The sequence below is a fragment of the Natator depressus genome, chromosome 7, assembly GCF_965152275.1.
Source record: "Natator depressus isolate rNatDep1 chromosome 7, rNatDep2.hap1, whole genome shotgun sequence".
Classification (NCBI taxonomy): Eukaryota; Metazoa; Chordata; order Testudines; family Cheloniidae; genus Natator; species Natator depressus.
Genome location: NC_134240.1, coordinates 41,056,903 through 41,081,506, shown reverse-complemented (window position 1 = coordinate 41,081,506; position 24,604 = coordinate 41,056,903). Strand labels below are relative to the sequence as shown.

Genomic DNA, 24,604 nt, shown 5'->3' with positions numbered 1-24,604 from the left:
CCCTACGGGCTGTGCACGCGCTGTGCCTGCCTCTCGAGCTGTCAGTGTTCTAATAGTGCGTGCACGGCCCGGGCTCCTCAGTTCCTTCTCTACTGTTCCTGGCTAGAGATGGAGTTCAGCAGTGCTCTTTGAGACTAGCTAGTTAGTTTGTTTCTCAGTTTAGTTAGTTTCAGTCATTAGAATTACTACTTGGATAAGTTACATTAGCTGTTACTTTTATTTCCTTTTAAAAAAAAACAAAACAAACTTCCGCAGTTTCAGACATGCCTGGTTCCTGAGGCTTCAAGAGATGCACCTCCTGTAAGGATGCCATCCCCATCTTGGACGGCCATTCACAGTGCGTACGCTGTTTGGGGGAGTCTCAAGTACTCCAAAAATGCGTCCACTGTAACAAATTGAAAGCGCGGATCCGCAAGGACAGGGAGCTCAGGCTTAAAATGCTGCTCCTGGAAAACTTCCTCAGACCTACCTCTGACTCTGGCCAGCAAACCTCTGTGACACCCTCCAGAGGCAAAGGAAAAGCCAAAAAAACAGCCAGCTTCCTCTCCCCTCAGGAGTCGTTCCTTGGGGAAGAAGTTAAAACCAGCTCTCCAGTCTCCGCTGACTCCAGCTCTGCGGCTCAGCACCTTTCACGCGGCAGGCACCTCGGGCACCGACCGTGAGTCGGCTGCCCCACTACATGGTGCTGAGGTTCAGGGCTTCCAGTTGCCTGCCTCTTTCAGCTCTCCTACGGCCACCTTTGCTAGTATGGTGCCGACAGCACAAGCGGCAGGTGCGGCATCATCCTTTGATCTTGCGGCACTGCTTTTACAACCGCCACTCTCAACACCGAGCCTCCTGAGGTCTTCTGCCTCCCTTGCAGTGCCTACCTCAGGGGCTCCTACTCTGGTGAGCCAGCTTGTGCCCCCAGGACAACCTTCGGTGTGCCAGCAGACTCTGCCTTCACCAGCTACACTAGCACCAACTCCTGGTCACTCAGCTCCACAGCAGTTTTTACAGCCAGAGGGTTTAAGGGTGTCCCATGCTCCTGACTCTCCTTTTCTCAGCACCAACCTGTCACCGAGACCTTTAGCACCCTACCTTCAGTACTCCCCTACCACTTCAAGCCCCTCTAGTGAAGTGTGGGAGGAGGAGGAAGAGGAATACGATGACCAGATGTTTTCCTCTCAATACTCTCTCCAGAGTCAGTTATCTACAACTGGGAGACATATTACAGCACAATCTCCATATCCTTAAGGCTGTCCACACTGGTATGGCAATCCCTGGATGGGACCACCTATGATCCGCCCAGTGCAATGGCCACCCTGGGGTCCATGGACCTACACCACACAACACTCAGGTCTTCTGCAGGGTGGCAGGAGGAAAGCTGTCAGACCCTCCCCACTGCCTGCTTACACTGAAACCAGATAAGACCTGAAGTGTCCACCACCCCTACAGAGAACACTGCCCCACACACCTCTTCTATAGCGATAACACCACAAGATGCCATGGTACCCCCACCACCTCCCGCTACTGATGAACTTGCTTACTTTCAAGAGTTGTTTCACAGAGTAGCAGAAGAGGTCAAGATTACCCTGGAGGAGGTACCTGAAACACACCATGAGCTTACTGACATCCTGCAAGCTATGACCTCCTCCAAAATAGCCCTACCAATTAATGGGGCCATTATGGAACCTGCTAAAACTATTTGGCAGACCCCAGCTAAAATAACACCCATTAGCAAGAGATTGGACGGAAAATATTTTGTTGCATCTAAGGGTTCTGAGTTTCCATTTACACATCTGTCACCTAATTCCCTAGTGGTCAACGCAGCCAATCAGAAAAACAAATACCAACACTTCCGCTACACTCCATCAGACAAAGATAACAAGTGACTGGACTCCTTCAGCCGCAGAGTGTGGTGTTCTTCCACTTTTGCAATTTAGAGTAGTGAACTATGTGGCGCTCTTAACAAAATATGACCACAAAAATTATGCTAAGTTAATGCAATTTATTGATGATGTGTCGGGGGATAAACAACAACAATTTAAAGCAGTGGTGTCTGAGGGCCAATTGATCTCCCGCACAGCTCTTCAAGCCACGCTCAATGCTGCGGACGCAGTGGCCAGATCCACAGCCACGGCCGTCCTCATGCGGCGGTCCTCATGGCTTGTTTCTTCCTCCTTTCCGAAGGAGATACAGAATATGGTCAAAGATCTCCCTTTCGATGGAGACAAGCTCTTCGCCGCTACAACCAATGGGGTCCTTCACTCCATGAAGGATTCCCGTGCCACTCTTTGATTCTTAGGCATCCAAACACCTGCCTCAAAGAAGAGACAATATAGATATCAGCCATACCAATGACCGCATTATCATACCTTTGCGCAACATCCACCTTTCGGACAATATGATACGCAACAACAACAAAGACATAAGCTCAGGAACCAACGACGTTGCCCTCTGCAAACAACGGTGACCCACCCTCCTAACCCAAATAAATAAATTTGAGGTGTTGGTCGAGGGTATAGAAAACCTCACACCCTCTCCAGCCCCAACTCCAACCAACCATTTTTTTGGAAACCATTTGCGTCCATTCCTGGCCAACTGGCAAACCATCACTACAGACAGATGGGTCCTGGAAATTATCAGATTGGGTTATGCCATCCCCTTCCTCTCCTTACCTCCCACCCACCCTCTCACCCCGTCCCTCTTCAGGGACCCCTCTCACAAGCAATTGCTCTGTGAGGAGGTACAACATCTAGGAGCAATAGAGGAAGTACCCCCTTAACCCAGAGGGAAAGGGTTTTCCTCCCACTACTTCTTGATGGAAAAGAAAAGCGGTGGTTGGTGCCTGATCCTCGATCTTCAACATTTGAACAAGTTCATCAAGAAACAGAAATTCTGGATGGTTACTCTCCCATTGATCATTCTGATGCTGGAGCAAGGAGATTGGTTTTCAACCCTCGACCTCCAAGATGCGTATTTCTATGTCTCTGTCCACCCTGCTCATCGTTTCCTCAGGTTTGGTGTGGGAGCGCAACACTACCAGTACAAGGTCCTCCCTTTTGGCCTTTCCACTGCACCATGTGTCTTCTCCAAGGTGCTAACAGTTGTAATAGCACATCTCAGAGAAAAAAGGAATCCTCTCATTTCCTTACCTGGACGATTGTCTCCTCAAGTCTCCCACTCAGTTAGAAGCGAACCACGCAACTCGTGCAACCCTTCACTGCTTCCACACCTTGGGCCTGCAAATAAACAAAAACCAATCTACCTTACAACCTACCCAACAAAGTGCCCACCTTGATTCCACCACTGCTCTTGCATCTCTCCCCTAGGACAGTTTCCACACAATGGGCATCCTTATTACCCAGATAAGTGCCAGACTACAGTCCGAGACTCCCTACAGCTCTTAGGACATATGGCCACTTGCACATTTGTGGTTGCAAATACTCGCCTATACATGCAATGCCTTCAGGGTTGGCTAGCCACAGTATAAAACCAAACAAGCACAGACTAAACAGGTTACTAACTATGCCACAGAAAGTCAAGGACTCACTCCTCTGGTGGACCTCTCCCATCAACCTCTGCACCCAGGATTCCCTTCCAACAAGATCCCCTTTCAATTACCATCACCACAGATGCATCCCTCACAAGATGGGGAGCACGCATCAGCCACCTCACCACTCAGGGTCTGTGGGCCACTTCAGAAAGCAGGCTTCACATAAATTTGCTAGAGCTCCAAGGCTGTACGCAATGCCTGCCTCCATTTCCTTCCCGTCATCCAAAACCACCAAATTCGAATCATGACCGACAACATCATATGCATGTTTTATGTCAGACGGGGGGAGCCTGATCACACTCCCTTTGCACAGAGGTGGTAAAACTTTGGAACTGGTGCCTTCAACACAACATCCATCTCTCCGCCTCATACCTGCCAGGTTCTCAGAATACCATTGCAGATGAGCTCAGCCGATCGTTCCCCTTACAGCATGAGTGGGAACTCAATGGCATCGTTCTTTCCAACATTTTCCAGACCTGAGGTTATCCCCAACTGGATCTGTTCACCACAGCAACAAACAAAAAGTGCCCGACATTCTGCTCCAGAGCAGGCCTGGGGAAACCCTCACGGGGGGACCCCTTTATGCTCCCTTGGACTGAGACTCATATACGCGTTCCCACCAATGCTTCTATTGCACAGAGTAATTCAGAAGATACGAACAGACAGAGCCAACATCATTCTCATAGCCCCAGCATGGCCCAGACAACCGTGGTACCCCTTTCTCCTGCGCATGTCGGTCAAGCCACCCATTCCTCTTCCGCCACTCAGCAACCTCCTATCACAATGCAGGGGACAATTATTTCACCCCGACATACATCTCCACCTGAGGGCCTGGCTGACCAATGATTCTCTAATGTGGAGTTAACATGTTCAGACCAAGTATGCACTGTCTTGCTACACAGCAGAACATACAACACGCGACACTACCTACCTGCATAAATAGAAATGGTTCACATCTTGGTGCGCTGGTAAACAGACCTCTCCAGTTTTCTGCTTCACTCCCACTGATACTGGATTACCTGTTATACCTTAAAACATCTGGCCTCTCTACGAGCTCACTCACGGTCCACCTTGCGGCAATCGCTGCCTTCTGCCATAAGGTTGACAACGTAGCTGTCTTTGCCCATCCAATCACCAAAAGGTTCCTGAAGGGCATCCAGACGTTATACCCGGATGTGAAACCACCTGCTTCACCTTGGGATTTACACCTAGTCCTCAAAGCTCTGATGGCAACACCATTTGAACCGATGGCTACCTGCTCCCTTCTCCATCTATCCATGAAGACCGCCTTCTTCATAGCAATCACATCTGCCAGACGAGTAGGAGAAATGGGAGCGCTTATGGCGGACCCTCCGTATACCATGTTCTTCCGCAATAAGGTCACACTCCGCACGTATCCAAGGTTCTTACCTATGATACTGTTCCTTTCACCTCAATGAACCTATACCCATTCCAACATTTTTTCCCAATACCTCATGCTAATGCCTTTGAAACGACAATGCACACTCTTGATGTTCAGAGCATTATCCTTTTACCTAATAGGACAAAACCATTTAGGAAAACCTCCAGACTTTTTGTCTCTACTACTCAGCGCTCACAAGGAAATGCTATCGCTACACAGAGACTTTCCAAATGGATTGCTGACTGTATACGCCTTTGTTACCAACTCAGGCAAATACAATCTCCTACGTCAGTTAGAACACACTCTACCAGAGCTGTTTCCATATCCACAGCCTTTCTCCGTAATGTCCTACTGTCTGACATATGCAAGGCAGCTAGCTACCTGGGCATCAAACCTTACCTTAGCTAATCACTACACTGTCATCCACACTGCAGCATCTGACACCAGATTGGGTAGAGCTGTCTTGTCAACAGCCTTCTTGCCTCATTCGAAGTCCCAACCATCCTAAGGGATACTGCTTTTCAGTCACCTGAAGTGGAGCACCCCCAGGAACATCTTTCAAAGAAGAGGAGGTTACTCACTCTGTGCAGTAACTGATGTTCTTTGAGATGAGTGTCCCTGTGAGTGCTCCACTCCCCGCCCTCCTCCCCTCTACTTTGGAATTTGTAGCACACTCAGTTGTAGAGAAGGAACTGAGGAGCCCGGGCCGTGCACGCGCTATTAGAACACTGACAGCTCAAGAGGCAGGCACAGCGCGTGCACAGCCCGTAGGGGTACTGCTGCAGAAATCTCCGATCGAAGGCGCTGGGATGCACCTTGACCTGAAGTGGAGCCACCCACAGGGACACTCATCTGGAAGAACGTCAGCTACTGCACAGGGTGAGTAACCTCCTCTTTTTTTATTATAATTGAGATAATGCAATTATGAATGGAACCCTGCCTGCCCCAGTGATACATCATTACTTAATCTATCGTCTTTGACTTCAAAATTGTTTTGTAAGCATGGGCTGCCCAGCCTGTTTCCCATGTCACTGCAGTGTGGCATGTTGGAGGAAGGGGTCTCTTCTTCACCCAGCCCTGCCCTCTCTTTCTAGGGAAGGATGGTTAACCTTCAAAATGTCTGGCTTCTTTTTGCTCTTTTTCTGGCTGATGAACTTATCCTGGGAGAGCCTCATATTTTTAGACTTGTAATCTGTTACCTCCTTATTTCAATTCTTTGATAAATGAGTTGCTTCCATGAGTGAGGAGATCAGATCTACTTACACTTCAGTCTAGAAGTTGCTGGGCTCTATTTGGTTGCTGTGTTAAATCCTTAAATACAAGGACTTTACCAGTTTATAAATATAAGTTTATAAGTACAAAGACAAACTGATTTTGTTACTTTCAGAAAATGCATAATGTTCCTGTAGTTGCACGAAACTGACAAACTGGCGAAGGGCTTTTTCTGTGTCTCATGACAGGATATGGTATTGATTATCTGGTCTCCTCAGACACGCGGAGTAAGATGAAACTTGTACTGTTTTATAGGGTCGAATAACAAACAAAACTCTCAACCAAATAAATGGCTTGTTTTCACGGCAGTTCAGTTGATCTTATGTAACTTTTTGGCCCACTTTGTTGACACCCTCCAAAATTTTATGTATTTTTGTGTATTACCAGGTAACATTTTATTTTAAGATATTTCCTTTTAAAAGAAGCTGTCTGTTAAAATATTAAATATTTGTGTTTTAGGAAGTTGTTCAGCTACCTTTGGACTTTGTAAAACAGCTTTGTTTAAAGATCCAGTCTGAGAGGCCAGGTAAGGATCCCATTGCTATAATTAAGATTCTTGCATTCAACTATAAAATGTTCAGTTAAATTGCACAAGAAAAAAATTTATTTCTAAAATCTGATAAATAAAAGTTTTTTGATAAGTTACAATATCATTTAATCATTGCTGTTGCCTAGTCCTTAAAGGGACACAGTCCACTTGAAAATCAGACTGTGTGAAAATGTTGTATCTATTGCAACTAAATTACTATGCATGAAAGAAACAGGAGGAAGAAATTGTTTTTGTTTAACTTGTACATTTGTAAGCACTTTGTGTAGTCAGGTTGTTTTCTTTGCTAAAAAGACCTTTACAAATAGTAAAGGGAACAGAAAACCCGTTCTCCATTTTTGTAATGGAATTAAAAAAAACTTGGACGTTTAAAGGTAACTGTGCATTGGAATTGGTCAGTTTCAAAAATTGCGAGTAGATGTTTGTTTTCAGTACTTTCATTTGAGGCTAGACATTGATAATATCTTACGTATTTGTGTTTTTGCTTTTACTAGTGAAAAAGTATTTTATGTAAAATAAACCAGAATGTGGAAGTTGACTTGTATCCATTGTCACCCATAACTTGGCATTCGTTTACTAAGAAGCTTGGGTTTTGAACCCTTTACCTATAGTCTGCATGAAAACGGAATCATAAGTGTTGTTCAGCTTCCTTGTTTACACAATGAAATAGTATGACACTTGTGAAGTAGATTTTCCTGGAAAACTCATCATATGTCATATTCTAATCCGTACAGGGGAAAATTCAAAAGATATCTCTCTTCTCACCGATTACTCTTAGGCTCTTGGGTGGTTAGTTGAACAAATTCATGGGTTTTGACTAGTGCAGTCCCCTGGGGAATGATCTGGTACTAAAGTCTAGGAAGATAAGACGTACTTTATGGTGCCTTTAATCTAGAAGAACTGGAATTGCTTTACAGATTAAGTACAGGACTCTCTGTACTACGTTGCTGAAATAGATCCACCACTGGGGTGGAATACAGAGCACAGTTCAACAGTGCCAGTAATACTACACAACAGTATTAACTAGCCTGGGAAATGAATAATTTAACTGAAATTACAGGAGAAATGATGGTAGGCTGCATTAGTTACTAGAATTGGAATTTAGCCAGGATGATGGGACCTAACCCTCTCATTTCTAAGGGGGTGCCTCACACTCAGAGCTCTCAGAATTTTCTTCAGAGTTCCTATTCTTGCACTGACTGATACTGAGGGCTTGTCTTCACTATTGGGTAAGTTGATCTAAGTTACGCTACTCCAGCTACGTGAATAACATAGCTGGAGTAGTCGTAGCTTAGGTTGACTTATCCCAGTGTCGTCTTTGATGCTCTCCAGTAGACTTACCTTACTCTTCTCGGGGAGCTGGAGTACCAAAGTCAACCGGAGAGCACTCTGCCGTCGACGTAGCGGGTTTTCACTAGACCCACTAAATTGACACCATCTGCATCGATTGCAGCAGCATCGAGCTCCCTGGTAGTGAAGACAAGCGCTGATTCTTAGTTATAAGACACTGTCACATGCTATGGTTGTATGACAGCTTGATGAGGTCACGTTCAAGTTGGGACAGCAGTTTTGTTTTTAGCAGGGAAATATTTCCAATCAAACCTCAATGGCTTTATAGGTTTTTTCATACACTATATCTTTCTGAAAAGACCACCTAATTTAGGTGGGAATTACTGATACTTGAGATTTATGGGTCAGTGTCATTTGGCATGAGATTTCTACTCACATGTCCTTCGTATTAAAGCCAGGCAGAAAGACAATATGTTACCTTGGACATACAAGGCTTGTTTTTGACTCTCACCCATCCCAGCTGAGTATGCAACATCTGCTTGACTAGCAATATCTCCATTGCTGACTTTTTTGTGTTCTGATGCATTTTAATGTACTCAAGTTTACTTCAGTTTTCTTCTGATTGTGTATTTTTCCTTGAAATGGAGCCTGCACATGTTATTCCACCAGTATTTTCTTTTTTTCTGCTTGCAACAAACCTTCAAACAATTTAGTGTTTGTTCAGTAGATTAGAGTAATTAAGCTAATGTTTGTAGAATTTACTCCTTTGTCATCCTTCCCCTTTTTGTAGTGTTTTTGTTGAAAGCTGTATTTCAGTGGCTGTGCTGTCAATTGGAAGAATCATAGGACTTGAAGGGACCTCGAGAGGTCATCTAGTCCAGTCCACTACACTCTCGACAGGACTAAGTATTATCTATTCTAGACCAGTGGTCTCCAACCTTTTTACGCTGAAGATCACTTTTTGAATCTAAGGGCAACCCAGGATCTACCCCACTCCTTCCCCAAAGCCCTGCCCCGCTCACTCCATCCCCCCATTCCCCCACCCTCACTCATTTTCACTGGGCTGAGGCAGGGGGTTGGGGTTCGTGAGGGAGTGCGGGCTCTGTGCTGGGGCCAAGGGGTTTGCAGTGTGGGAGGGGGCTCTGGGCTGAGCCTGGGGCAGGGGATGGGGTGCAGGAGGGAGTGCAGGGTGCGGGCTCTGGGAGGGGGCTCTGGGCTGGGACAGCGTTTTGGGGTGCAGGAGGGGGTACAGGGTGCTGGCTCTAGGAGGGGGCTTTGGGCTGGGGTGGAGTGTTGGAGTGCAGGAGGGGGTATGGGTTGCTGGCTCTGGGCTGGGGTGCAGGAGGGGGTATGGAGTGCTGGCTTCGGGAAGGGGGCTCAGGGATAAGAGTTGGGGTGTGGCCTTCCGCTGGGCAGCACTTACCACCAGCGGCTCCTGGTCGGCAGCGGGCGCAGCAAGACTAAGGCAGGGTCCTTGCCTATCCTGGCCCCACACTGCTCCTGGAAGGATCCAGTGTGCCCTTGCGGCCCCTAGGGGGGGCAGTGGAGGGCCCCAGGCTCCATGCGCTGCCCCTCTCTGCAAGCACCGCCCCCACAGCTTTTCTGGCCAAGGCTATGGGGGCAATGCTTGCAGGCAGGAGCAGCATGCAGAGGGAGATCCCTGCCCCCAAGGCTGCAGGTCTGTGCTGGCCACTTCCGGGAGTGGCGTAGGGCTGTGGTAGGCAGGGAGTCTGCCTTAGCGGCAGCCACACTGCACCACCGGAAATCGCAATCGATTGGGAGATCCTCTAGGATTGACCAGTCGATCGTGATCGACTGGTTGGTGACCACTGATCTAGACTATCCCTGACAGGTGTTTCTCTAACCTGCTCTTAAAAATCTCGAATGGTGGAGATTCAACAACCTCCCTAAGCAATTTATTCCAGTGCTTAACCACCCTGACAGGAAGTTTTTCCTAATGTCCAACCTAAACTTCCCTTGCTGCAATTTAAGCCCATTGCTTCTTGTCCTATCCTCATAGGTTAAGAAGGCCACCTTTTTGCTGCTGCTGTTTTGTGTGGCCTGTCAGCCTGGACTTCAGGGAGTTTCTACTGCTTTGGAGAGGGCTTCTTTCGGAATTTACTGCTTAGTTTGGAAACGTGATATCAGTGTGAATCCCCCTATAGGTGCACGTGAGCAACATGCATGTGAGATAGTAGTATTTTGGATGGTTATATCCACCAGGACAGCACATGTCCTTTCTGCCCCCTCATTCGCCCATTTGATCACTCCTACTGCCTATGGCAGCAAGACAGAACCTAGTAAGTGTCTGACCTGCTATTCTTTAGTTACAGCTAAATTATTCAGAATTCTCTACTAGCTGTACGAAACTTCAATAAAAGGAACTCAACCCATCTGGATTGATTTCTGATGGTCAGATGCTCCTGTACGGGGGTGGCACAACCTCAGCTGTCCCTCGCAGACTGAGTATTTGAACTTCCAACCCTGGTACTGAGAGTGCCATAATCTCAGTGCTGCCCTCACAGGAAATCTATTCCTTCTCATCATCACTAGGACATATCTACCTCTATTCCCCATTCTTTATCCCAAAAAGAAAGGGAGTCGCGGGAGCTTCATCCTCTCCTAGAGCTGAGGGAACTCAACAAGTATATATGCCATCTCAGTTTGTGGATGGTAATGTTGGCCTCAATCTTTCCATCTCTTCAGGCTAAAGACTGGTTCATGGTTCTCGGCTTGCAAATCCATGCTTCCATGTAGCCATGCTTCCTGATCTCAGGAAGTACTACAGATTCACATTGGGTCTAACCATTACCAGTACACATTACTGCCATTCAGACTCCTTACAGCACCAAGAGTCTTCATGAAATGTCTAACAGTGGTAGCAGCACATTCAGAGACAGGGCATCCATGTCTGTCCATACTTAGATGATTGGCTGATCGGAGGCAAGTCCCAGAAGGAGACCACAACAGCTCTCCAGTATGTGCTCTCATTGTTCACCCACTTAAGCTTCCTTGTGAACTAAGAGAAAATCTCAATCCATTACAGATGATAGAATTCACAGGGACTACGATCAGCTCTCAGCTGGCAAAAGTCTGTCTCCCAGAGGATGTGTTCCAGTCCAGTGGATAATAAATTACCCAAACTCAAGTCTAGTTAAGATGGTACTTATCCCAGGACTACTAGGCTACATGTTGGTATGTATATATGTGATGCTGTTTGTCCAGCTTCACCTGTGGCTCCTATAACTTCAGCTGAGGTCCTGACACCACATGAACAAGAGGGTCACAGTCCCAGCTCAAACAGGAATCTAGTTGGTGGTTATACTTCAAGAATGCCTGAAAGGAAATTTGATTCTCTGTACTCTCTCTGACAATGACATTCTTCATGGATGTATTAGGAACTGGGTGGGGACCCAATCTGAACCACTTGCAGATGCAAGGCACCTTATCCCAGGACATCTTGAATCTCCACATAAACATCCTGGAGCTCAGGCCCGTGATACTGGCTTATGTGGCACTCCTACCCATCCTATGGAACTCCATGATGGAGATATTGACAGACAATACATCTGCAATGAGCTACATAGACAAGCTGGTAGGAATTGGTTCATCACCCCCCTGCCAGGAAGCAATCAAGCTATTGATGTGGTGTCATCAACATAGAATAACCCCATAGGCTCTGCGCCTTCCGGGAGTCAGCAACAGCCTGGCATACTTCTTCAGCAGGCATTTAGTAACCAACCACTAGTGGTCACTGCAAAACTGCATCGTAGGGCCAATATTCTGTCAATGGGGGATTCCCACAATAGACCTTTTCGCCACCAAATGCCCAGGATTTCCTTCAGAGGAGGCATGAGCCTGGGTTTGTTGCCAAAGGCATTCCTGCTACAGTGCACTCAGACTTCTTTTATATGTCATTCCACAGTTTCCTCCCCCTCCTCCTAGGCCCGAGGGTGACATCCTAGGCCACCGTAATCCTTTTTACTGGTTGAGGATAGTTACGTCTGTCAGACCTATTGCAGATTTGGCCTCCCAACCATTTCTCAGCCTGTCTGAACATAATATTCCAGAATTGTGGTCAGATACTGCACCTAGACCTGCAGTCATTGCACCTGAAAGATTGAATGGTGGTTGGTTGAGCACTACTCCTAAGAATTTCATGAATCTGTTAGGAGCAGTTTCCCAGAGCAGAAAGCCATCCATAGGAGAGACGTGTTCCTTAAAATAGGAAAGGTTCTTCATATAGACAGTGCAACACAATCAATGTCCAGAAGAGGCCCTGATACTGAGGATCCTTGAAACATGCTGATCTAGTGGCCAGCTTCCAAGGTCCACCTCACAGCAATATTGACGAGTTGTGCTCATTTTTCTCAGTTCTCTTACTTGACAGAATGCGTTGTACCTGTGCAATGTTCTTTCTGGTTACTGTCACCTTGGCAAGGTGGGTCAGTGAACTCCAAGCTCTTGTGGTTGGACCTCCCTATAAATTCTTTCAGAGACAGTCAGTTATGCTGCGATCACATTTCAAGTTCCACCATAAATGGTGGTTGCAGAATTCCACCTGACCCAGTCAATCTCCCTCTGTCTTCTTCCCAAAACTCCACAGGAGGGAAAAGAAATGACTTACACTGCATGTCTCCAGAGCCTTACTCTATTACATTGACAAGATCAAGCCTTTTAGTTAGTCTCCTCACCTTTTCGTAACCATAATCTGACCCTTCAAAAAGCCAGGCCATCTAGTCACAGATTCCCTAAATGGATCACCTGTATTTCCATTTTATCTGATAGCTGGGGAATTATCTCCTTCTGAATGTTGTGATTATCTCCTCCAGAGCACAGACAGCATCTTCAGCCTGCTTCAGGAGTGTACAGTGCCTGAGATCCGCAAGGCAGCAAAGTGGACCCACCCAATGATCGTAATTGAACATCATGCTCTAGACTTAGCAACTAGATCAGATGCCACATTTGGGAGATCAGTGCTTCATTCATTATTTGACTAATGAAGCTGAAACTCCTCATTCCCACCATCCAGTGAAAAGACTGCTTTCCCGTCACCTGCAGTGAGATCCATCCCTACAAGAACTGTGGTTCTTTGACTGTAGTTAGTGTGGATTCCACAACTTGCCCCCTCTCCCCATTTTTCTGAGTCCTCCCAGTTGCAGATTGCAAGGGAATGACAGAGGGGGTCAGTGGCTGCACTTTGTGCCCTCACATAGGAGCACAAGGAGGCTCTTTTCCCCAGTGGATGTGACTACTGAAAAGATTTAGATCTTGCACACAGGAGACTCTTGTACACACAGTGGGATCCATGCGGTCTACAACATCTCCATCACATTTACTTTGCAGACTAAGTAATAGTTCAGTCTTTTGCACGGATAAGACATTAGCATGGTTGGGCATTAGGAAAAGCTTCCTAATGGTCAGGGTGGGTAAGCACTGGAATAAATTGTTTAGGGAGGCTATGGAATCTCTATCATTGGAGATTTTGAAGAGCAGGTTAGACAAACACCTGTCAGGGATGGTCTAGATCAGGGGAGGGCAAACTATAGCCCACGGGCTGGATTCAGCCCATCAGGGCTGTCAGTCTGGCCCGCGGGATTGCCAGCCCCATGGCGCAGCGGGGCTGAGGCAGACTTCCTGCCTGCCCTGGCTCTTTGCCGCTCCCGGAAGCAGCCGGCACAGCGGCCCTGCGGGGGGAGGGTAGAGGGTTCCATACGCTGGCCTCGCCTGCAGGCACCACCCCCCCGCAGCTCTCATTGGCCAGGAACGGGGAACCATGGCCAATGGGAGCTTCGGGAGTGGTATCCACAGGCGAGGGCAGTGGGTGATAGAGCTGCCTGCCCCTTCCTCCTCCCTCCGGGATTGGGGCCACGGCAGGCAGAGACCCTGCCTTAGCCCCGCTGCCACCCCGGAGCTGCTTGAGGTAAGCAGCGCTGGGCCAGAGCCTGCACCCCAACCCCTTGCCCTGAGCCCCTTTCTGCACACCGCACCACCTCCCACACCCTGCACTCCCTTCTGCACCCCATCTCCCTGACCCAGCCCTACATTCATGGCCCTGCATACAATTTCCGCACCCAGATCTGGCCCTCAGGCCAAAAAGTTTGCCCACCTCTGGTCTAGATAATATTTAGTCCTGCCATGAGTTCAGGGGAATGGACTAGATGGCCTCTCAAGGTCCCTTCCAGTCCTATGATTCTATTACATTATTCCTGGACAAACAGTATGTACTTGACTGGGGTATGAAGACAGTACTTCTGAAACTGAGATCTGCATAATCTGAGTAGTAAAATACATTTGTTAGTAATGGTATTAATCTATTGGCAGGAATGTTAAATTCCAAGGACGTTTCTTGCTGGGAATATCCTTTTGTATAACTGGTCTAGATTTTTCTCTGTTTTCTTTCCAAATTTACTACAAATCTATCTCCACTAATCTGGCAGCAATTGCGAAGAGATGTTTTAACTTGGGCTGTCCATTAATTGCAGTTAACTCGCACGATTAACTCAAAAAAATTAACTGCAATTAAAAATTTATTGCGATTAATCGCACTGTTAAATAAGAGAATACCAATAGACATTTATTAAATATTTTTGGACGTTTTTCTCCATTTTCAAATATATTGATTTGTATTACAACAGAGAATACAAAGTGTACAGTGCTCCCTTTATATTATTTTTATTACAACTATTTACACTGTAAAAATGATAAAAGAAATATTTTTCAATTCACCTCACACAAGTACTGTAGTGCAATCTCTTTATTGTGAAAGTGTAACTTACAAATGTAGATTTTTAAAAATTTTTTTTATGTATCACCATTCAAAAATAAAACAATGTAAAACTTTAGAGCTTACAGGTCCACTCAGTCCTACTTCTTGTTCCGCCAATTGCAAAGACAAACAAGTTTGTTTATATTTACGGGAGATACTGCTGACTGCTTATTCTTTACAATGTTACCTGAAAGTGAAAACAAGCATTCACATGGCAATTTTGTAGCTGGCTTTGCAAGGTATTTACGTGCCAGATAAGTGAAACATTCATATGCCCCTTCATGTTTTGGTCACCATTCCAGACGACATGCTTCCATGCTGATGCTTGTTAAAAAAATGTGTTAATTAAATTTGTGACTGAACTCCTTGGGGAGAATTGTATGTCTCCTGCTCTGTTTTACCCACATTCTGCCATATATTTCATGTTATAGCAGTCTCGGATGATGACCCAGCACATGTTCGTTTTAAGAATACTTTCACAGCAGATTTGACAAAACGCAAAGAAGGTACCAATGTGAGATTTCTAAAGATAGCTACAGCACTCGACCCAAGATTTAAGAATCTGACGTGCCTTCCACAATCTGAGAGGGACGAGGTGTGGAGCATGCTTTCAGATGTCTTAAAAGAGCAGTGCTCTCATGTGGAAACTACAGAACTCGAACCACCAAAAAAGAAAATCAATCTTCTGCTGGTGGCAACTGACTGACTCATGATGATGAAAATGAACATGCGTTGTTCTACTCTGCTTTGGATTGTTATCGAGCAGAGCCCGTCGTCAGCATGGACGCATGTCTTCTGGAGTGGTGGTTGAAGCATGAAGGGACATATGAATCTTTAGCGCATCTGGAACGTACATATCTTGCAATGCTGTCTACAACAGTACCATGTGGATGCCTGTTCTCACTTTCAGGTGACATTTTAAACAAGATGTGGGCAGCATTATATCCTGCAAATTGTAACCGATATTGTTTGTCTGAGCAATTGGCTGAAATGGGACTGTGTGGACTTGTAGGTTCTAAAGTTTTACATTTTGTTTTTGAATGCAGTTATTTTTTGTACATCATTCTACATTTGTAAGTTCAACTTTCATTATGAAGAGATTGCACTACAGTACTTGTATTAGGTGGATTGAAATATACTATTTTTTGTTTTTTTACAGTGCAAATCAGGGTGAATTTGATTTAAATCACTAGTCAGACTCTATTTAATAATGTATTTCTACATAAAAGTGCGTTCTTGTTGGTTGTTATAACCTTAATAGATATTCGTCACAACTCAGAGATAGCTGAAACCCAAACTGGGTCTCTTTTACGGCGTGCTGCCATTATAGGTTTTCCCTTCTAGAGAATGATATGGTAGATCTCAAATCAATGAAGGTTTCAGAGTGGTAGCCATGTTAGTCTGTATCAGCAAAAATAACAAGGAGTCCTTGTGGCACCTTAAAGACTAACATGTTTATTTGGGCATAGGCTTTCATGGGTTAGAACCAGCTTTATCAGATGCATGGAGTGAAAATACAGGAGCAGGTACAAATACATGAAAGGATGGGGGGTTGCTTTACCAAGTGTGAGGTCAGTCTAACGAGATAAATCAATTAACAGCAGGATACCAAGTAGGGGAAAAATAACTTTTGAAGTGGTAAGAGAGTGGCCCATTACAGACAGTTGACAAGAAGGTGTGAGTAACAGTAGGGAGAAATTAGTATTGGGGAAATTAAGTTTAGGTTTTGGAATGACCCAACCACTCCCAAACTCTCTTCAGGCTTAATCTGATGGTATCCAGTTTGCAAATTAATTCCAGTTCTGCAGCTTCATGTTGGAGTCTGTTTTTCGCAGTTTTTTTTGTTGAAGAATTGCCGCTTTTAGGTCTGTTATCAATGAAGGCTATACTCAGAAAGATCTCAAGACTTCTGGAATATGCTGCTCAAACAGTTTCACTTTTGTTTCTACTACCTGTTCCTCCTTTCTCACGTTTATCTCCAGGCTTCTTCTCCTTGTCCAGATCTATTCCGCCCCCAACCATCTTCTATTCATTGAACTTTTTGAAACTTTGCACTTTTAGAGAGAGGTAAGGGACTGATTGTGTGTACAGAAATTTGCAGAGGGACAATAGAGTTGAGGTCTGTTGTTTCTCACCTCTATATTTATTTAAAAACATTTTTACTGTTAACAAGCATGTTATCTCTGGAGACACAAATCCTCAGTTTGAGAAAACTGCAAAACTAAGCATCTCTGATGGTATCTTCTAGACTGAGCACTGAGTCCCATTAGGTAGATAGAAAGATTAACCTAAATAATCTATACAGAAGCCCCTGGAGCCCCATCAGATTGGGTCCCTAATCCATGAACTACTGGAACTCATTTACAAAACTTTTCTTAAACATTACATGAATATATTGTTTCATACTATAGAATTTATAAACCCTATTCCATGATGAGATCTCTTTGAGCTATAATGTATCTTAATTAAAACGATTTTTTGATAGGTTTTTTCCTGAAAAAGCATTTTATCAAAAAAAATCTTCTTTAAATAAAAACTGATTTTTTAAAAAATTGATTTTTATCCACTCTGGTGCAAGTATTTGTAATAAATAAATAGAAAGTGAGCACTGTACACTTTGTGTTCTGTGTTGTAATTGAAATCAATATTTGCAATTGTACAAAACATCCAGAAATATTTAAATAGATTGTACTTTATTATTGTTTAACAGTGCAGTTAATCGAAATTTTATTAATCGCTTGACAGCCCTAGTTTTAACCACTATAACATCTAATCAGTTACTCCTGAGGGTGTTCTGCACCAAAAAATTAAAAATTCTGTGCCAAAAAATTTAAATTCTGCGCAAATAAATGTGGAGGCTCCAGCATGGCTTTGGGGAGCACAGGCCACTGGCTGCACAGAGGTGGGAAATCACTGTGCAGCTCCCCCCACCCTGGACATGGACTCAGTGGTGATGCTGCATACAACCATGGCACAGTGCAAGGACTGGGCCTGCCTCAGAAACACCCCCCTCCATGCCTGGTGCATCAGGTGTGGACGGGCAGGTTCAGCAAGGCAGGATCCAAGTGTGGAGGGATCCAGGTGTGGGTTGAGAGGGTTCTGTGTGGGCAATCTGGGTGTGGGTGGGTCAGTGGGGGATCCGGGTGTGGGAGGCATCTGCATGCACAAGGGCTTGTTGGGGTTTCTGGGTGCAGTGGTAGTGGGACTCTACAGGGGGGTCCAGGTGAAAGTGGTTGGGGTGCAGCAGGGGGGCGGGGTCTGGGTGAGGGGGAATAGAGCTTGGTGGAGGGGTCTGGGTGTGGAAGGTTCGGGGGGCTTGGCGTCCAGATGCTGGGGTACTGTGTTCTGGGATTAGTATCCAGGTGCGTCTGGGGCTTGGTGGGGTGGGGACAGGAGCAGCTCTACCAATTTTGCTGCCACAAGCAGTCACCGCGGAATTGCTGCTGCCGCAACAGCTGCCACCAAATTGCTGCTGCGAGACACGGACTGCCGCCCTATTCTACATGGTGCCCCAAGCACCTGCTTGGAAAGCTGGTATCTGGAGCCGGCCCTGGGTGCGAGTATCTTGTCGAGGTGGTCCAGGTGCAGGGGGAGTGGGGCTCACTGGGGGGGGTTCTGAGTGTGTGGGGGGGGTGAGGATCAGTGGGAGGGTCTGGGTATGAAGAGGTCTGGATGCACGGGGGTTGGGTGGATGGGGGAGCAGCTTTCTGTACAGGGATCCCTCCCCCTGCAGCTGAGGAGTGATGGGTCGGGTGGGGGGGGAGTTTGTAGTTTGCAGCTCTGGGAGAAATCTGGGGGTGGGTCTGAACCAGCCCTGCTGCCATGCAGGGGAAGAGGAAGTTCTGTCCTCCCCAGCTCAGCTAGGGCTAGCAGCTGAGCCTGGTACACGGTTGGGACCAGGTCTTCTCCAACCCCGCCCCATGCCCCATAGTGGTTAAACTCTCTGCTGGCTGCCCTGGGCATCCGAAACATACTGCCGGGGAGGGTCGCATGACCGCTCTTGTGGCTTCCCTTTCCTTTCCTGTCAGTCATTTTTCTGTGGGGAAGCAAAGAAATCTGCAGAGGACGTACATTCTGCGCATGTGCAGTGGTGCAGAATTCCCCCAGGAGTAAAACTCAGTAGACAAGTGGTAAAATACCTTTGCTCTGTCTGAGTGGTGCCACTAGGTCTACATCCTGTGAAACTGCAAAACATTGGTAGTACAATGATGGGGCATGTCCCATTGATAGTGACTTAATTTTGAGCTGACCAGTTTCGATTTATCCTTCCAGTATAAAAAAGCCTGAGGAACTACATGGCAATTGTGTACTTAGTACTCAACATGGAGTTAGGTTTGGTGGAAGAATCAGCATTTCATCAGCCCCTGTAATAATTTTAGTGGCTTTGGAACAGCCCTGTTTGGTTTTTTTTGTACCCATGACTTGAGTATTTATTGATCACCCCTCTAAAGCAATTTTCTTATCTATACCCTCAGAGACAAGTGAGGAAGAAGCTGGATTTCATGTAAACATGTAACAAAGAAATCATCATTTCTACTAACTACTGTTTATACACTGAACCTCACTTTCTGAATTTAGGAAGCTCTTCTGGTGTGGTAAAATTCTGTCTCATTTCCCTCTTTCTCCATTTTTCTTTTTCCAGAAAGTATGTGCTGTCAGTATAAAGGCAGGTCCGAGAGTTAAATAATTAACACCCATAACTGCAGTGTTTTCCCTTCTCCACTAAGAATCCATCTCTGAGAGACGTAATGGGCCAGAGTCCTAGGGACTGACGAGTGTGTGTCTGGGGTGGGATGGGAAGAGATGATTAGTTAAAATTCCATTACACTTTATGTAAGTAAGCTATGCTCTGGGCCTGGTGTCATGACTCCCAGAACAGCCTTCAAACAGGAATTGGAGACTGTTTCTGAAACAGGAACTATGTGGTGGTTTATTAAGATATGACCATTCTCATTTTGGAAAACAATTGTGCGTGGCTTCACTTTAGAAGCACCGCCCGTGTTTGAAAAGGTTGGTGATAGGAATGAATATACTGATTACATGGAAATAATAATATTAGGCAATTTATGAAGGATTAGGTTTTTGTTTCCATGTAATCTGTGGTGATTTAGAAATAAAACTGAATAAGCTGGATGCTCCCAAGAGTGCAGTTGTATTCTATTATGAATGTTGGGATCAGTGTCTAGTCCCCTCTTTCTTCAGTAGTGCTCCCTCCGAAAGTGTCCTTTCTTGTTAACTTCTGTAACTGTTCTGTTACAATATGTCATGCTGTTAGATTCTTCAATAATTAAGAGAAGTGTGGGAGAATATCCTTCTATTGAGAAAATTTAGAAATGATGCCTAGTGCTCAAGAAAATTCAGCTGTTCAAGCCCTGTATTTCTATTAATCGCTATACACTAGTAGGGATGCTGCATTTAGTGAGCACCAAAGAGATAATTAATAAACACTGCGTAGGAAAGATAGGAAGTATGGCAAGAGACCATCCTTGCTTAACCAGGAGATCTTCAATGATCTAAAAATCAAAAAGAGTCCTACAAAAAGTGGAAACTAGGTCAAATTACAAAGGATGAATATAAACAAATAACACAAGTATGTGGGGACAAAATTAGAAAGGCCAAGTCTCAAAACGAGATCAAACTAGCTACAGACATAAAGGGTACCAAGAAAAGATTCTACAGATACATTAGAGGCAAGAGGAAGACCAAGGACAGGGTAGACCCGTTACTCAACGAGGGGGGAAAAATAATAACACAAAATATGAAAATGGCAGAGGTGCTTAATGACATCTTTGTTTCGGTTTTCACCAAGAAGGTTGGTGGTGATTGGCCGTCTAACATAGTGAATGTCTGTGAAAATGAGGTAGGATCAGAGGCTAAAATAGGAAAACAAGCAGCTAAAAATTACTTAAACAAGTTAGATGTCTTCAGGTCACCAGGGCCTGATGAAATGCATCCTAGAATACTCAAGAAGCTGACTGAGGGAGACATCTGAGCCATTAGGATTATCTTTGAAAAGTCATGGAAGATGAGAGATTCCAGAATATTGGAAAATGACAAATATAGTGCCCATCTATAAAAGGGAAATAAGGACAACCCAGGGAATTACAGTCCAGAGAAGAGCAACAAAAATGATTAAAGGGCTAGAAAACGTGACCTATGAGGGAAGATTTTAAAAATTGGGTTTGTTTAGTCTGAAAAAGAGAGGACTGAGAGGGGACATAACAGTTTTCAAGTACATGAAAGGTTGTTACAAGGAGGAGGGAGAAGAATTGTTGTTCTTAACCTCTGAGGATAGGACAAGAAGCAATGGGTTTAAATAGCAGCAAGGGAGGTTTCGGTTGGACATTAGGAAAAACTTCCTAACTGTCAGGGTGGCTAAGCACTGGAATAAATTGCCTAGGGAGGTTGTGGAATCTTCATCATTGGAGATTTTTAAGAGCAGGTTAGACAAACACCCGTCAGGGATGATCTAGATAATACTTAGTCCTACCGTGAGTGCAGGGGACTGGACTAAATGACCTCTCCAGGTCCCTTCCAGTCCTATGGTTCTATATGCAGTAGCGGTGCTTCACTTGAATCCATTTCAGCTTCTTTGTTGTAACTTTGAGGTTTTTTTCTGTTGCACTAATGAGCCGATGATCCATTGAAATCAGAGCAAGAGCAAAACCAAAACTGTGATTGTGGTCCATACTTACAATTAAATGTGCACACCGTGCCGTAGCAAATGGATTGAGATAAATGCACAGTGCCATACGAGGATCTGATATGTCTGGAAGAATGGGCTTTGCCAATTATTCATTGCTCTTGGTAAAATGTGCTCTGTAAGGTGTGGTTTCCTTTTTATTTATTTATTTATTTTTTGGTAATCCTAAAGCTTGTCTTGCCCTCCCAGAATACGTTCCTTGCCCACCCAGGGGGGGTCCGTCCTCCAGTTTGAGAACCTTTGCACTAAACTGTTGAAATCTGGAAGAAAAAAAAACTGTGTCCTTCTGGAGAGGGATGTTCTTTCTGAGACAGTGTCTGTTGAAGTGTTGACTGTATCAAAATGGGACCAACCCTCTTCCACCACTGATTTTAAAAAAAAGGTGGGGGGGGCGTGCAAGTGAAACGACAGGTGTGAGCAGGAGAGAACATCTTTTACAAGTAAGGGGTGTGCTCCATTTCTTTCTTAGTTTTGGTCATTTCATTTGGCCTTACATAATCAGTACTGCCATTTCTAATGCCCAAGCAGGGTTTTCTGGACCCAGAACTACTTGTCAATGACAGATGTGATTCTGGGAGAGGATAAGTTTTCTTTGTCTTCTGTATTTCTTCCTTTCTTCCCCCATCACTCTACCTCTGAGATCTACCAGCATGAGGCCTGGACTACATTAGAAAAGTTGCCCACTTTAACTAAATTGATTTGAAATCATACTAGATAAATTGGTGCAAACCTGCTATGTAGACTGACTTAAACTGGTATAATCCTCGCTTATGTTGGTTTAGTTTAATTCAATGCAAGCTCAAGTGATTTAAACAAGAGTTAAACCAGTTTAAGTGCATCTACATGAGGATTTTTCACCATTTTAACTAAAAATTCAGTTAAACTGGTGCATCTTTTTTCTTGTATATACAAACTCTAAGGGACTGTGCACTGAAGCTGGTGATACGTTCACTTGGTCATATGCTAGGAGCAAGAGTAGGATTGCATCTGAGTTACCATCCCACACTGAAATAAGGCCTAGCTGCTTACATGCTCTCCTAAGAAAATAGTCCCTGTCTCTTCCTAACCCACTTCCAACTGAGGCTTTATTCAAGGTGACTTATACCATGATGCCTTGAGTTAGACTGGGAAGACAGCTAGTGCAGTATCTTTGTCTTTACTTTAAAATCAGTGGTAAACCAATGGTTGTGTCCTACATTTACCTTTCTTGATGGTCCCCCTTTTCTGCAGTGTAAAATAAACATGAACACAAACTGTTACTTTTCTCTATTTTTCTTTTTCCAGAGTCTCGCTGTGATAAAGACTTGGACACTCTTAGTGGCTATGCTATGTGCCTTCCTAACCTCACCAGGCTGCAGACCTATCATTTTGTGGAACATCGGCCAATCCTTTGTGTGGAGATCAAGGTGAATTTGTTAAATATGGGGGAAAAAAATAATTGCTCCTGCATTCTTTTAAAAATAAAAGTATACGGTAACTATATATTTAGTTTGAAAAATTGTGCAGGTAGTAGGTAGAGCAATAATCTTTGCCTTTTGAAAATGCTAGCTTCACAAGTGTAAAGTATTTAAACAAATGTGAAAGTAGTTCTTACAAAAGTACAGGGCCTCATTTTTGAGACACATTTGTCTTTCAAAAATTAGTAGAAGCTATAGTTTGGTATTTAGTGCTTTTCAGGGGATGGATCACTTGATGATTACCTGCTCTGTTTATTTCCTCTGGGGAACCTGGCATTGGCCATTGTTGGGACACAGGATACTGGGCTAGATGGCCCTTTGGTCTGACCCAGTATGGCCACTCTTATGTTCTTCTGTTCTTAAGCATGATATTATTTCCCCTCATAAAAGGTGCATGTAACTGTATTTTCTTTGTAGCATAAAGGTTTGTAATTGTTCAGTGCAGCACTGTGCACCTCAAAAAGCGCAAGGAAACTCTGGCTTCCTTATGAAATACTGTTAAGTAACTTGCAAAGGAAGAAAATGTTTCTTTTTCACTATGCTTGAAAAAAAGCTTGAATAATTCTTTCCCCTGCTTGCTTTTGCATGGTAAATTTTGTTTTACTACCTTTGCTGAAAGACTGGATAATGAGTTATAACCTGACAACACACTGAAACCTGAGCAGTTTAGAGGGGAAGACTTTTAATCACTGTATAAACCTACCCCATGTCATGAATTTGAGTTATATAAGTGTTGTTTTTAAAAGATTGTGAGCTCATGCATACAAACATTGGGGGGGAGGAAATCTTTGCTAAAGATTCAAATAACCCTCTTCAGTAGAATGGTGAGAGGTTCACTTGACTTCTTCAGTCCTCCAGCAAAAATTGGAAGACGGGATATGATATTACTGACCTTTTTAAGGTATGAATGCAACAAAACTCTTCCAGGGTTATTGCAAGATCATAAATACGTGGTTTTGTTGTGTGTTCTTAAAATAAGGGCTTTCAGATAATAGGGGAAAGAAAAATGAGCATGACCTATTAACCTTGTTAATAGATATTGCCTGCTCTCTATCTCTTTAAAGTCCTTTGATTAGATATATGAGAGTAGGAAAGGAATATATATTATAAAAAAAGTACATTTTAATAGATGTTTGTTTCTTGCAGCCGAAATGTGGGTTCATTCCTTTCTCTAGTCATGTATCGCAGGAGATAAAGCACAAGGTGTGTCGTTATTGCATGCATCAGCACCTAAAGGTAAATCTTTAAATAGCCTGCTTTTCCTCTTACTGGCAGTGCGCTTACTTTTATTATAAACATGCTACTAAAATCCTTCTTTCCTGTTGAAACATATACATGTGTTGCTTATTTCCTTGCGATGTTTAAAGAGGTAGGTATTTACGTGTCACTGAGTTGCTGGATGTGAGCATGAGAGGGAATGTGGGCAAACATTTTGGCCTGAGAGCCACATCAGGGTTCCAAAACTGTATGGAGGCCTGAGTAGGGAAGGCTGTGCCTCCCCAAACAGCCTGGCCCCCACCCCCTATCCGCCCCCTCCCACTTCCCACCCCCTGACCTCCCCTCTTAGAACTCCCCACCCATCCAACCCCCCTGCTCCTTATCCCCTGACCGCCCCTAACTGCCCCC

The 24,604-nt window shown here is 44.6% G+C and overlaps 1 protein-coding gene across 4 annotated transcripts in view; it reads left to right on the top strand.

Annotated features, from left to right (window-relative positions):
• Positions 1-24,604, top strand: part of IPPK (inositol-pentakisphosphate 2-kinase) — a 96,696-nt gene that overhangs the window by 52,366 nt on the left and 19,726 nt on the right. For all 4 annotated transcript variants that reach the window (XM_074958209.1, XM_074958207.1, XM_074958210.1 and 1 more), the window contains 3 exons: positions 6,672-6,738; positions 22,806-22,927; positions 24,125-24,214. In XM_074958209.1, coding sequence (XP_074814310.1) covers positions 6,672-6,738; positions 22,806-22,927; positions 24,125-24,214 — 279 coding nt within the window. The remainder of the gene's footprint in view (positions 1-6,671; positions 6,739-22,805; positions 22,928-24,124; positions 24,215-24,604) is intronic.